Here is a 14,040-nt window from a genome sequence, read left to right as displayed (position 1 = left end):
TTCTTAGAAGATGAATGAGGAGTACAACTAAGTTCTATTGTAAGACAAAGCAACAAATCCATCATTTTAAAAATCCTGTATTGAAACAGGCTATAATCTTTATTTTCCAAACAATTAATTAAAAAAAAAATCTCAACACAGTAAAATATGTTTTACACACCAATATAATCTAGTTTTCTAAGTACAATTCTCTACAAATGCATGACTTAAAGATGGGCATTTTCATGACTTGAAATACAAATGATATAAACCAACCAAGAGGAGGATATTGAACATGAATGAAATAGGGCTCTTCACACAATATTCCCCAAAACTTCCTTCAGCAGACTAAAAAAAAAAAATGCCATTAATTAGTCTGGATTGGGTAGAAATTCAAATTTAACCTTTTAAATGACCATTAAATGGAACCCTTAACTCCTGAACTAAATGAGTCAGTTATTCTAAGTGTGGAGGAAAGTGAAACAAAAACTGACTGTTCCAAGAGGAAATAAATGACAAATTAATAGTCCAAATTGTGCCACTAAGGAAATAAGTTGTTTTGTTTTTGTACACATGAAAGAAATTCTTCTTCAAAAAGAACAAAATTTAATCAATAAAAAGGAAGTTTGATTTTAACATTAGTGTATTTGACATGAGAACCTGAATACAGAAAAGTATTATGTCTATTCTATTACAAGTATTTCAGACAGATAAATGTATTGTCTAATCATCACAGCAATAAATAAACAAAACTCAGTTAATGGATCACAGCAAAATTCAATTGTTAATGCCATTAAATAAATAAATTATTACATACCACATTGCAATAACAAAAATAAATGTTAAACTTGATTGCACTACTTATACCCAAATAATGTTCCTTTTGGTCCAGCTGTAAAACAATACTCTAATAATTGTTCTTATCAATTTCAGATTCTAGTTGAAAAGGGTTTAAAGTATTAAAATATTTTGTAATTTAATCTTTAGCATAAATTATATTTACATAAAAGGAATTTTCATGGTCCTTAAATTTCTGTTGTTGCAGGAGGTCAATAGAAACATTGTAATCCTAAAATAAGACTGCACCAGGTTTATATTTTTAAAGCATTAAATTACATGAAAAAAAAAATCTTTATCAACAATTAAATAAATATCTGCACACATTCACATCCAAAACAAATTTTGTCTTTAAAAAGTTGACATCATACAAAAATGTAAACAAGAGTTTTGTTTCGATGGAAAACGTGTAGATGAAAAAGTAAGACATAAAGAGTTATAAAAATACCTGGTCACAATAAAAAAAAATGCTTAAAATTAGTTTCTTTAATTTGAAATCCAATTTTTTCATAATCAACATTTTTTAATAGTTGTCAAGATTTGTTTTTGCTTGACTTTTGATTATAATGGCTAAGTACACAGTTGAAACAGGTTAAGAACCCTGTATTATTAATATACATATAAAATCATTTCATTGACTACTTTTAATGTGAACAATATTATCTAAAAATATCACATCTGACTTGCCTCTTATTGCACAAAATATACAGCCCTTTATGCTTGTTCAGTATCTGTGACACAGTTAAAATATATTTACACTAAGGCAACAATTATCTTTGTCCACCAATGCAACACATAACAATGAAAGCACTTGATTTTTGTTTAATAATAGCTTCAGCCCGACTCATTCATCAATAAGCTTCACTAAAGCCATGACAACAAATCCAACCAAAGAAAAAAATATTGAGAAAAATTCTCCATGACTGTTGTGGCCAATGTAAACACACAGCAGCTCTAAGAAAGTCACGTACAAAAAGATTCCAGCAGCTAAACCTTGAAGAATACTTGAAGACAACATCCTAGCATGGTCGTCAACCTCACCAGATGTCAGGAAGATGCCGATGCCTATTCCTATAGGAGACATCAAGGCGAAGAAGCACAACCAAATGAAAGCTCTACTTGGCCGCTGTGGCTCGCTTTTGAACATCTCTAACCCCAAGCAGAAGGCTATGATGCTTTTGTGTATAGAAATGGCTGCAAACACTTGCCAAACTTCTGATGTATTTTTCTGGAGCCCAACAGCAAGACCATCAAAAATGGTGTGAAAAGATAAAGCCACCAGGAGAAGGTATGCCCTTATCCCTGTTGGAGTCTTAGTCTTGGAATCTGAAATGACTTTAACTTGCAGAGTCACACTTTCCTCATTTTGATTCACCCCATTTTCAACTACATCTCCGGAAGCTGTCTGAGAGGTCACACGATGATGTCTGTCAGATGCCAATAAGCATTGCTGTTCATGTTGAGTGCAGTTATGCTCATGTTCAATGCGGTTTTCCCCCTGATCCTGACCACTTCTCCTTCCCAGAGAACCATACTGCCCTTGTGAATTATTTCCTGATGACGCTGGATTCGGTACATCAATTTCCAATTTTGTATCAGGAGCTTCATTAAATAACCAAGAGCGCATAAAGAGCTCCAAGAAAGCCACCAAGAAAAATCCAACAGCCACAAAAATATTAAATAGTGGTATTTCTACGTGTAAATTAATACTGCTCTTGTACTCCTCAAATACTTCAGAACCTTCTGTTAAAAGATGCAGAAGAAGTGTTCCAAGAAATACTCCACCAGCAAAACAGTTCAGGTATGCAATGACTTTTTCTTGCTTGCGGGTAGATATCAAAGAGCGGGAACCTCTCAGAACAAGGAAGTACGGTAGTACACCAAGAAGCAATGTCAATGCAATCAATACCCCAAGAGTGATGATTTTAACGTATAATGGATCCATGAAGACTTACTGGAGAGTATCTAAAGAATAGATTAAAAAAAGAAATAAAGTTAGAATAAGATTAATTAATTGTTTTTTTAGCTACAATTATAATTACCCTTAAACTCTCTTCTGCTCGCAATCCTGATGATACTCTAAGTTACACACCAACATGTTTAATCTGTGATGTAACTAAATGCTAGAAATCAGAATCTAAAGGAAACAAAAATTGAATAACTAAGACAATCAGCAGGTCATGTGGTATGCGCTCGATGTTTACCAATGATTCTCGTAAGAGTTGACTTTTGGAATTCTAGACCTATTCAAGTTTACCTCCATTGACCTGTCTGAACCATCATTCCTATTGCTGATGGCTCATGTCCCAAAGCAGAGATCAGTGGAGAAATCTCCCTCTCTATACCACACCAGAAGTCTGACATAAAATGGCCCATTGGGAAATGGTGTGTGTTGGGGCTCCCTTCCATCTCCACCAGTGCAATGGACTGTGTCTTGAGGCCCTCTAACAAGGGTTCTGTTATATTTCTTGAATCGTCTCCCCTAACTAATTCCACCAGCAGGTTGAAGCATTGCCCAGGTCTGATGGGACCAAGTTAGAATCCTGTCTGCTGTCACCTCCTGCAGAATGTCTGGGCAACTTGATCATCTTTATTTCTGAAGGAAGTTCCCAAATCTATTTATATAAAACAAATAAAAGATCTTCAGGGCTTAGTATCTGAAATAGGCATACAGGAACATGCAAGTCTGTAGGAGGTGTGGCATAGTGAAAATTGAAAAAAAATAGTGCATTAAAACAAAAGTCTTCAACCTTGCAAAAACATGTAAGATTTCTTCTCAATGAGTTGACAATGAGATAACATCAGACGATCAGTGTATCAGTTTCAGAAGGGATATTTTATGTGTTCTGACCAAAAGAAATGCTATCAAGATTCTGTTACTAGTGTTACTGATTGGCTTTTGAATCTGATTGTATAGTATTTAATTACAAAACAGATTGGACATGTGCTTATGCAGTCTTCATAAAAATTTAGCCATATTTTATATTGCATGGTTACAAAATTTAATGCACAGATATAGAAGTTAGCAACACATTTCTAAATGTATATTGAATTGTCTGTAACAGTATAGATTCTAACTATAGAACTATAGATCGACTAAATCTATATTCCTATAACTTGATCTAGAATCTAGATAGATCTAGTATTTATTTCGTCTATAATTGACTATAATACTACTATCTAGTCTATAGAGTATAGACACTATCTTAGTATCTAGTCTAGACCATTATAAATATATCTATATTTAGTATATTATTAGACAATTACTGAATTAGATCTACATCTAGATACACTATAAAAAATTAAATCTAGATTTATTATTTAGATCTATATAGATATAGATCCACTTCTTGGTGAACACATGACATAACGGTAATGGATGATAACCCAAATTCAAAACAAAAGCGAAAGTCTCATGACATGAATCAGTCAGTAGAATCTATTATTAGTATTATATAATATAATTATAGTATTAAAAGTATAGATCTAGATCTATATCTAGAAATCTACAGTTAGAGTTAGATCTTGCTAGGGTATTAGTGCTAGATCTAGACCTGTATAACTAAAGAAATAATCAAAGACATTAGTGATTAGTGTCAATAGAATCACTGATTCTGATAATCACAGAAGCAGGTAGATTCACCAAACTGACCACGGCAAAGCAATGAAATGAATCTGGTGTCTGTTCCCTTCAGTAAGGCTTCAGCTTCACACTAACTCGAAACTGAACTAGATCTAGATTATTAAAGAAATTGAGTATAAATAAAAACGCCAAAATAGAGGCTCTAAAGTCTAAAGATTGTAGGGTGTTCGTTAATGTCAGAAAATAGGGGTGTTCGGAAGAGGGAAATTACTAATTTCAGAGTTACTTCAAAGATTTTAAGATCTGAAAGATCGATCTTATTTCTTACCTAAACTTAAACTAAACCTAAACTAATTGATTTTCTTTTAGACCCTCTATAATCTAGATCTAGTAAGATAGATCTATGGATCTATTCTAATTCTAGACATGTCATACGTTTAATCGTTTAAGTTAAGGCATTCGTAGTAAAAGAAATAATTGATTCCTGAGTCTTAAGTTGAAGACAACAACACAAACAAAAATTATCACAACTGTCTACTTCACGTGCTAGCTAAAAATAGAAATAATTGAAGTCCTAGAAATATTTTTCTTCCTGTTTGAAGACTATCACTGAACATGCGCAACATAAGTGACCAACTCAGCTGACCTATGTAGCCAACAAAGGGATATCATATCTTGATCTAGATTAGACATTCAGGGGATTTAAATAAAGCAAGACTATAAAACTATAAATACTTAGAGTAAAGACTCTAGATCTAGAATCTAGTGATAATAATAAAGACTTGGTTTGAAAATGTTAAAAATGTCACTAGGAGAGACAAAAAATTTCTAGTTACATCACTAGCGGATCCAGAACTTTGGAGTGGGGGGGGCGATTTTTTTCCAAACCCTAACCCTAACGCCCAGTAAACCCTAACCCTACGCATAAACGTGCATACAGAGCGCGCGCGCGCACACACACACACACACGCGAACACACACACACACACGCGCGCACACACACACACACACACACACATATATATGTGTATATAAATATGAGAATAAAAAAAGCAGCATTTCTCAACCTTCGGCGAAAAACAAAACAACTGGGGCAGCGCTATAAGGTTCTCTGGTGAAGTTCGGGGCGAAGCCCCGACGCCATAAGCGTTTTCTTGCTTTTTTTACTGCAGAAACGCATTCTCCTGACAAGTACAGCTCATTATTCATCAATGGAGTTCGGGGCGAAGCCCCGACCCCATAAGCGTTTTCTTGCTTTTTTGACTGCAGATACGCATTCTCCTGACAAGTACAGCTCATTCTTCACAATGTAGTTCGGGGCGAAGCCCCGACGCCAAAAGCGTTTTCTTGCTTTTTTCACTGCAGAAACGCACTCTCCTGACAAGTACAGCTCATTATTCATCAATGGAGTACGGGGCTTCGCCCCGACGCCAAAAGCGTTTTCTTGCATTCTTCATTGCAGAAACGCATTCTCCTGACATCTACAACTCATTACCCATAAATGAATTTCGGGGCGAAGCCCCGACGCCAAAAGCCTTGTCTTGCATTCTTCTCTGCAGAAACGCATTCTCCTGACATCTACAACTCATTACCCATAAATGAAGTTCGGGGCGAAGCCCAGACGCCAAAAGCGTTTTCTTGCATTATTCATTGCAGAAACGCATTCTCCTGACCTGAAGCTCATTATTCATACTATTAAAAAACGACCTTTCGAATAATGTTGTACTTGAAAAATATTCTAATTTGAATTTATAGGCCCATAATACATTGCAAATAAAACCGATTTGTTCCTTCAAAAGATAGGATACCCCACGTATTTAGATTTTTGCTTTGAGGATCGCCGCCGAAAAAAAACTTATTCGATAAATAGTATTCATGGAAACTATGGTATAAATTGTGAGTTATAGTCCCAAAATTTTTTAGCTAGAAAAATATCAGATTGAGTAAAGGTTGGGAAAAGGTGACTATGAAAATGTTATTTGAGTTTAGAACTCATCTCAATCATGACTCTTATACTGAAAAATTTCGTTTGAATTCTAACTTTTCCAATGCAAAGTCTTTCTTAAAATACTTCTGATAACTTCATGTGAAAACTCTGTCTGGAAATGGGAATGGCGGTAGAGTGAAAACGATTAATCCTCTCTCCTTTACTAATTTCTGCTAAAGATTGCATTTGGCATTAAAGAATAGGTATGGGGCGACTCGATATAAGAATTTAATTTATAGCATATATAAATTATATTAGTGAGAGATTTTTTTAATTTTGTAATTTCTTAACTATAATACAAAAAGAAAAAGTATTGATTTGTCCGATGGGGGAAATGCGATTGCATGTATCGCCCCTACCACCTGGTACAACCCTTTTTCATTTAAATTTACTAATGATACAATTTGAGATTAGAGTGTGGTACGACATATTTACAATGGGTCACATATCAATACGTAGTTTATATTATATAGATATTCATTCACAAACTATGATTCTCCACAAACATAGGACCGCCCCCCCCCCAGCACTCAGAGGGCTAGAGTGGGGAGGGCAGTACATGCAATCACCCCCCCCCCTCACCCCACCAGAAAGGGAGCGACATAATATAAAATTTATATATTAATTCAACTAATTTTGTTCACAAACTATGATTTCTCCATAAAAACGGACCGCCCCCCCCCCCCACTCAAAGGGTTTAGGTGGGAAGGGCAGAAGAGGTATTCGTCCCCCCCCCCCCCAACCAATCGGCAAACAAGGAACGACATAATATAAAGATCGGTTAAAATATCAATAACAAGTCACAAAGATATAGATATTTGATTGATTTGTTAGCAGGCTGTGATTTCTACCAATAAATTGGACCGCCCCCCCCACTCGAAAGTGTAAGGGGGGGGGGGCGGGATTGATACCATCGCCCCCTCCCGACCCCACCAAATCGGCCAACATACTAGAGGGGGGGCGAAATAATCTAAAAATAGGTTGAAATATAAATAATTAGTATATATTTTTAACATAAGTAATAAATTCGTATGCAAATTGTGTGAATCCTATACTAAAGTTCGTCCGCCCCCCCCCCCTTGGGGGGGGGGTCGGTCGAGTGGGGGGGGCGATCGCCCCTACCGCCCCCCCCCTGGATCCGCCAGTGAGTTACATAGAGAAACGTGACTAGATGCATGACGCGTAGGACGTAATCATCTTTTTTTTTTTAAGATAATAGGCACATCTATTGAAGTAACCTAGAATATATATTTTTAGGTCTTATTATATTGTTACGTATCTCCTATCCAGGCTCTCTTCAAACTGCACCACACGACACAACGAACTTAAAGAACCACACAACTCAGGGCTCCAAAGTAACTGTAACAGTTTAATTTCAAATACATTCCAATTGGCAACAACATTAACACTGACTGCAAAAGAACCTAGCCTTGCTCCGGACTGACTTCACACACCGTTCTGGTTCTGACTTCGCCTCGTAGGCCTACTGCGATGGTCACATTGCGAGATAACGTGAAGTGTCTGACTTCCAGAACCGAATGGAACGTCGCTTGACCATCATGTTGATAACATTCGCCGTCACTTGCGTAATATTTACGACACAGGCCCTTGCCGAACTGGTGTGTACTGTCACTCGTCACGATTGACGCCCGTCTAGCGCTGACCTGGGGCGATTGGCGTAGTCTAAAAACACGCAGCACTACCTCCATCTGTTTATAACAATATTGTAATAACTTAAGTGAGGCAACTCAACGAGGCAAGGATGTTTGATCACAGGACAACACAAATACATGATAACATCTATCTTTAGCACAGTCTTTTCACTTCGGCTCTCGACTTAGGCGGAAATCGTTTTTCTTCTTCCCTAATGTCAACATCCTTCCTAGTCTAGTCACTAATAGTGCTCACCTTCTGCACTATCTTGGATGGTGGTGTGAATGGCGGGGGTTATAACATTGCCCCCTTCTTAACACTTTTCGTCCCGAAAAGAAACAGTGTAGGCCTACGATTGACAGTTCAGGAGGAGGTCGATCGGTGTGAGCCACACACGGCTGGGAGCGTGTTTCCCATGAAGTCAGATGCACTGTTCTCTGCGGCCGTCGCTTTCTCTTCTTCCAGTTGGCCAGTCTGTTCTTGAAACGATGACGTGTTTGTTTGACACAAAGAGAGATTGTGTCGAGCACTGTTTTCGTCAACAAAGCCGTTGATAGGACACGCTGATGATGGCAGAAGTACACATGCCTTGTTGCACTGGCGGATCCAGGGGGGGGGCGGTAGGGGCGATCGCCCCCCCCACTCGGCCGACCCCCCCCCCCCAGGGGGGGGGCGGACGAACTTTAGTATAGGATTCACACAATTTGTATACAAATTTATTACTTATGTTAAAAATATATACTAATTATTTATATTTCAACATATTTTTAGATTATTTCGCCCCCCCCTCTAGTATGTTGGCCGATTTGGTGGAGTCGGGAGGGGGCGATGGTATCAATTCCGCCCCCCCTACACTTTCGAGTGGGGGGGGGGCGGTCCAATTTATTGGTAGAAATCACAGCCTGCTAACAAATCAATTAAATATCTATATCACTGTAACTTGTTATTGATATTTTAACCGATCTTTATATTATGTCGTTGCCTGTTTGCCGATTGGTGGGGGGGGGGGGCGAATACCTCTTCTGCCCTTCCCACCTAAACCCTTTGAGTGGGGGGGGCGGTCCGTTTTTATGGAGAAATCATAGTTTGTGAACAAAATTAGTTGAATTAATATATAAATTTTATATTATGTCGCTCCCTTTCTGGTATTTTGGCCGATTCGGTGGGGTGAGGGGGGGGGGGGCGATTGCATGTACTGTCCTCCCCACTCTAGCCCTCTGAGTGCTGGGGGGGCGGTCCTACTTTTGTGGAGAATCATAGTTTGTGAATAAAATTAGTTGAATATCTATATAATATAAACTACGTATTGATATGTGACCCATTGTAAATATGTCGTACCACACTCTAATCTCAAATTGTATCATTAGTAAATTTAAATGAAAAAGGGTTGTACCAGGTGGGAGGGGCGATACATGCAATCGCATTTCCCCCATGGGACAAATCAATACTTTTTCTTTTTGTGTTATATTTAAGAAATTACAAAATTAAAAAAATCTGTCACTAATATATGTGAGCTGGCGACCCCAGGTCTATTTGTTATCTATTTTTATCTGTATTTCGACCTGTTTACTTTATATAGGCCAGGCTAGAATAATTTAATTTAGTGTCTTTTCTTCTTGCATAGGTCAGTGCTGTGTGTTTGTAGTTTCCGCTATTTATAACTTCTGCTAGTTTTAGTCTTTTTCTGTTATTTGTTTTTTACTCGTAGAGGAAAAGTAGTTTTAAAAATAGTTAACTAGCCTTAGAGTTGTTGGCACTGTTTCCATTTCTTTGTCCCTGATTAGTTCTACGTATTTTTGTCTTTAGCGCTTAGGTTAGGTTAGTAGTTATTTTCTAATTTCAGTCTAAGTGTAAGTCTAGAAGCTGTATAGGGTCCCTGTACGAGTTTAGAACATAAATATCTTTCTTCTTCCTTTTTGTATTTTTGTAAGATTTAATTTTTAAGATTCTCTTTTTTATGCTGTTTAATTTGGTATATAATGTTGTGTAGTCCGTGTCTTTAGTAATTTTCTAGTTTTTATTATAGCGTACGGCTAGGTACAAATTAGGCGTATCAGTAGTCCAGTTTAGTTTTAGGTAATTAGCGTGACGTCATGCTCTCCGATATGTTCGCGCTGACCAGTTATAGCTAGCTCCAGAACCACGTTGAGCCCTCTTTTGTCTTGACCAGTGGTCAGTGCTGACAGTGGTGCCGGTGTAGAGCTAATTGTGTGTAGTGTAATTTCAGCTGGGACCGCCTGTAAGTTGGAAAATGTTTTTATTTTATTTCTTTAGTTTGTATTTGTATTAGTTATTCCTACATCTACTGTTATAGTCTAGATGTGGACTGATTAGTGTAGTGGCATCACTGGCTAGTTAATTAGCCATGATTGTCTATGATGGAACCGGAAGGTCCATTAAGCTGGATAGCGTCACCCCTTCCTCCCCCCCCCCCCCCAGCTATCCCTAATAATCCCCTTATTGTTTTTCTATACTATGTCTATTTGTAAATATTTTATTATCTTATATTCTTATGTATGTTTATTTTATTAGTGATTCTTTTTGGTAGTTTCTGAAGCGTAGTTGGCAGATAATATTATTTTTAATTTTGTTGTACTTTTATGTACAAGATGGCGGCTGGCATAAGCCGGCTCATTAACCTAGATCTTATGTGTATTGTTGTGACTTTTATCTGATGTTATCTAGATCTGTTTATTGTCTACCCAGCCTGTGTGGGTTGTGGCGTAGACTTGACCTAAAATTCTGTGGCTTTTATTAGCTAGATGGAGGCTAATTACTAATATGTAATTACCTCATGTCTCTAGGTCGGTTTGTGTACTAGACTAGGTCTAGTCTAGCTTTTTGCTATTTTTTAACGTTTTTATGTATTGATTTTTGCAGGCTATCCTTACTGCAGTACTGCTGTTTTTAGTCTACTGCCTGTAGGCTGTTGTTAGTCTACTGCCTGTAGGCTGTTGTTAGTCGACTGCCATTAGTCTGTCATTAGACTGCCATTAGTCTGCCATCGCCTCCTTGTACCTTTTTTTGTTATATCTTATTTATTTTAAGCTTAGGTCTAGGGTAGTAATTGTAGTGATTTAGTTAGATAGTTGGTTTGGTTAGTCTGTTAGTGTTTGTAGATTTAGAAAGTTTTAGTTAGTTGCTGAGTTCAGTTGTAGTGTTAGTGTAGCTCTATATGTTATATTTTATTATTGATTTATTTGTGTATGTAAATAAAGTTTCTTTTTGTTTTATTTATCCTAAAGTAAAAGTTTCGTTATTGCTTTCTTTTAGTTAGCTAGATTAGTTTAGCTTAGTTCAATTGTGCTGTCTGGTTGCTTAGGTGACTCTAGCCCCTTGGTCGCAGACCGAGGTGCACAGATTGGGCCCACCCAGTAGAGCTACCACCTGCCTACTGTTACAAATGAATTTAATGTTGAGCAGCAGAAGAGAATAGGCCACCACAACTCGCGCCTGCCTGACCTGCTCACATTTTTGGTGTCAGAAGTGGGATCTGTGCTTAAGTAATCAGACACACATTGTTTTCTTAGGGATTAGGTTGTTAGTTTTTTTTTGAGGCTTTTGTTAGGTTGATTTAGGTTTTGGTTAGGCTTCGTTAGCGCATTGTTGGGATTGCATAGGTTGGTATTAGTTTTAGGTTTTGATAGCAGTAGGAATCAGTGTTGGAGAATTTATTTAGTTGTTGGTTGTTAGAATATAGGATATGGATAGTTTAGTTTGTTGTTTGAGTTTTGTTTTATGCAGTGGTATTCGTAATGGTCAGTAGTGAGTTGGTTTTAATGTTACTTGGAGATGTAGTTCTAGGAAGTTGTTGTAGTGCGTTGTGAGGTAGTTAGTATTTGTTGTTATGGGTTAGGGTTAGAGTTGAAGTGTTAGTTAGGTTAGGGTGGCAGAATGGCAGCAGCGGCAGGAAGGATGCAGCGGTCCCAGGCTGAAGTTGAGGGGCCTCGGAATGGCATGATCCGAGGACAAGTCTGCAGCTCTCCCATGCCTTCGGAGAGATGTCAGCCCAATGTTAACGGATGGCGAGATGGCAGTTGAAGTCTGGACTGATGGGTCATCGCCAAACTTTGTTATTGAATGTGTGAAGCGATACTACCAAAACTTAGACAGCTCCAGCACGGGTTTTTTTGCAAGTAGCCATGTACTGGACTGACAGAGGTGCCCCACTTCCACCTCTGTGTTATAAACAACTGGGCCAGTTTGTCCAATTAGGACGACTGTCCGCCCAGTTGCAACGTATGGTTTAATGGCCCTCACATCTTGAGGTCGCCACTGAAGAAAGCCTTCCACGTCATCTTTCTGTAAACCACATGGATTTCACTCCTCACTTACTGGGTGTCCTGTGTTAGCCGCTGGTCATCTCTACTGGACAGCGGTGGTGGACCGGCCAGAGATGTAGAAGTCGTCAAGAGCAGAGCAAACCTGTCGTGTCTTTTTCCCTTTTATTAAATGTTTTTTATATGTTCTTATCACACTGTTCATTGTGTGGCTCCTTTTATACTTTGACTTGTTTTAATGTATTTATGCATATTATTTTTAATTTGTATTTATGCTTTTATGTATTTTGAATAATGATTAATTTTTTTGAGTATGTTCCATGGGTGTTTGCATGTGTTGCAACCCAATAAGTTTTTTGTAAGTCTTTATTGGGCTCTCAAAAGCCAATATTGTGCTTGGTTGCTGTAGTAATATGCTGTATGTACGATTTTTCTAGTCATGTTAATTTTCGATGTTGCCGTCAAGGTACTCGTTATGTTATTTGTCTTGGAGGCCATGACGTAGATAAATGTAATACATTTTACACAGTATTTTGTTGTTGCCTTTGGAAGGCAATGTAATGTTTTTTTAGTAGTTTGACTTTTTTCGAAGTACTTAAGGTACTCATTAATGTCATGTTAGGTTGAATTGTCTGACAGTGGTCCTTTTATTTTTTTATTTTCTATGTCTCATCACCACTGTTAGATGCCCTGTTGTATGAGTTATAACACATTAACCTCAGTGTTAGTGTTATGACACTTTGCTGTTGCTATTGTTTGTGTGTTGCCACTGTCATTTTTTTGTGTTTTGCCATTTGGCTGAACATGTCAGCTATGTGGTGTTTTATTTTTTAATGTTTTGGTCTTTGTGACCATTGTGAGCCTTCAGTGGCTGGCCATAAGTCTGTGTGACTATGGGCCTGTTGAAGCCTTGGTGGCTTTGTATAAGTCTGTGTGACTATGGGCCATAAGTCTGTGACTATGGACCTGTTTGAAGCCTTGGTGGCTTTGTATAAGTCTGTGTGACTTTGTTTTAGCCTGTGTGGCTAAGGAACTGAGTTAAGCCTCATAGAGTTCCTGTTGGTCTGTGTGACTAAGTTTATCATGTTTGGCTAGGGCGTCATTTGCTCTAACCATGTAGTTTTCGTTAATTACTTTTTTATCGTTCCATTTTTTTAAAGATGTCATGCACTATATTTTGTATTACCTGTATTTTTATTGTTTTCTGTTGAAAGCTTTGCCACTTGTGAAGCTATTTAGTACTGAGAGCTATGGTTATAGTTCTCCGTTCTCTTGTATGAATTCATTTTTATTTTATTTCTGCTGTATATATTTTGACGTTTTAGTCTGTATTTCGTTTTGCGGGGACGCAAAAGTTTTGAGCGGGGGTGAATGTGAGCTGGCGACCCCAGGTCTATTTGTTATCTATTTTTATCTGTATTTCGACCTGTTTACTTTATATAGGCCAGGCTAGAATAATTTAATTTAGTGTCTTTTCTTCTTGCATAGGTCAGTGCTGTGTGTTTGTAGTTTCCGCTATTTATAACTTCTGCTAGTTTTAGTCTTTTTCTGTTATTTGTTTTTTACTCGTAGAGGAAAAGTAGTTTTAAAAATAGTTAACTAGCCTTAGAGTTGTTGGCACTGTTTCCATTTCTTTGTCCCTGATTAGTTCTACGTATTTTTGTCTTTAGCGCTTAGGTTAGGTTAGTAGTTATTTTCTAATTTCAGTCTAAGTGTAAGTC

General features: G+C 37.6%; 1 protein-coding gene and 2 long non-coding RNA genes across 12 annotated transcripts; 1 reads left to right on the top strand and 2 right to left on the bottom strand.

Moving 5' to 3' along the window:
- Nucleotides 1–64: 64 nt before the first annotated feature.
- On the bottom strand, nt 65–5,020 carry LOC106051550 (zinc transporter ZIP1-like). 10 transcript variants are annotated; one of them, XM_056006081.1, is made up of 4 exons: nt 4,728–5,020; nt 4,469–4,551; nt 3,074–3,431; nt 65–2,781 (listed from the first exon to the last, which is right to left on the bottom strand). In XM_056006081.1, exon 4 carries the CDS (start codon nt 2,759–2,761, stop codon nt 1,661–1,663), a length of 1,101 nt encoding a protein of 366 aa, XP_055862056.1. In that variant the 5' UTR covers nt 2,762–2,781; nt 3,074–3,431; nt 4,469–4,551; nt 4,728–5,020; the 3' UTR covers nt 65–1,660. The 10 variants fall into 10 exon arrangements, with proteins under 10 accessions (XP_055862056.1, XP_055862060.1, XP_055862057.1 ...); XM_056006085.1 differs by having other exon boundaries at nt 4,835–5,020; XM_056006082.1 differs by lacking the exon at nt 3,074–3,431.
- Nucleotides 5,021–9,553: 4,533 nt separating this feature from the next.
- Nucleotides 9,554–11,289, top strand: LOC129922073 (uncharacterized). The gene is made up of 2 exons (XR_008774076.1): nt 9,554–10,843; nt 10,920–11,289. It is a non-coding gene; the product is annotated as an uncharacterized LOC129922073 (long non-coding RNA).
- Nucleotides 11,290–13,080: 1,791 nt separating this feature from the next.
- LOC129922074 (uncharacterized) lies at nt 13,081–13,444 on the bottom strand. The gene is made up of 2 exons (XR_008774077.1): nt 13,286–13,444; nt 13,081–13,218 (listed from the first exon to the last, which is right to left on the bottom strand). It is a non-coding gene; the product is annotated as an uncharacterized LOC129922074 (long non-coding RNA).
- Nucleotides 13,445–14,040: the final 596 nt, after the last annotated feature.

This window comes from Biomphalaria glabrata, chromosome 12 (assembly GCF_947242115.1).
Source record: "Biomphalaria glabrata chromosome 12, xgBioGlab47.1, whole genome shotgun sequence".
In the NCBI taxonomy this organism is placed as follows: domain Eukaryota; kingdom Metazoa; phylum Mollusca; class Gastropoda; family Planorbidae; genus Biomphalaria; species Biomphalaria glabrata.
Note: the sequence above shows the minus strand (reverse complement) of the source record. Positions and strands in the feature narration are given on the sequence as shown.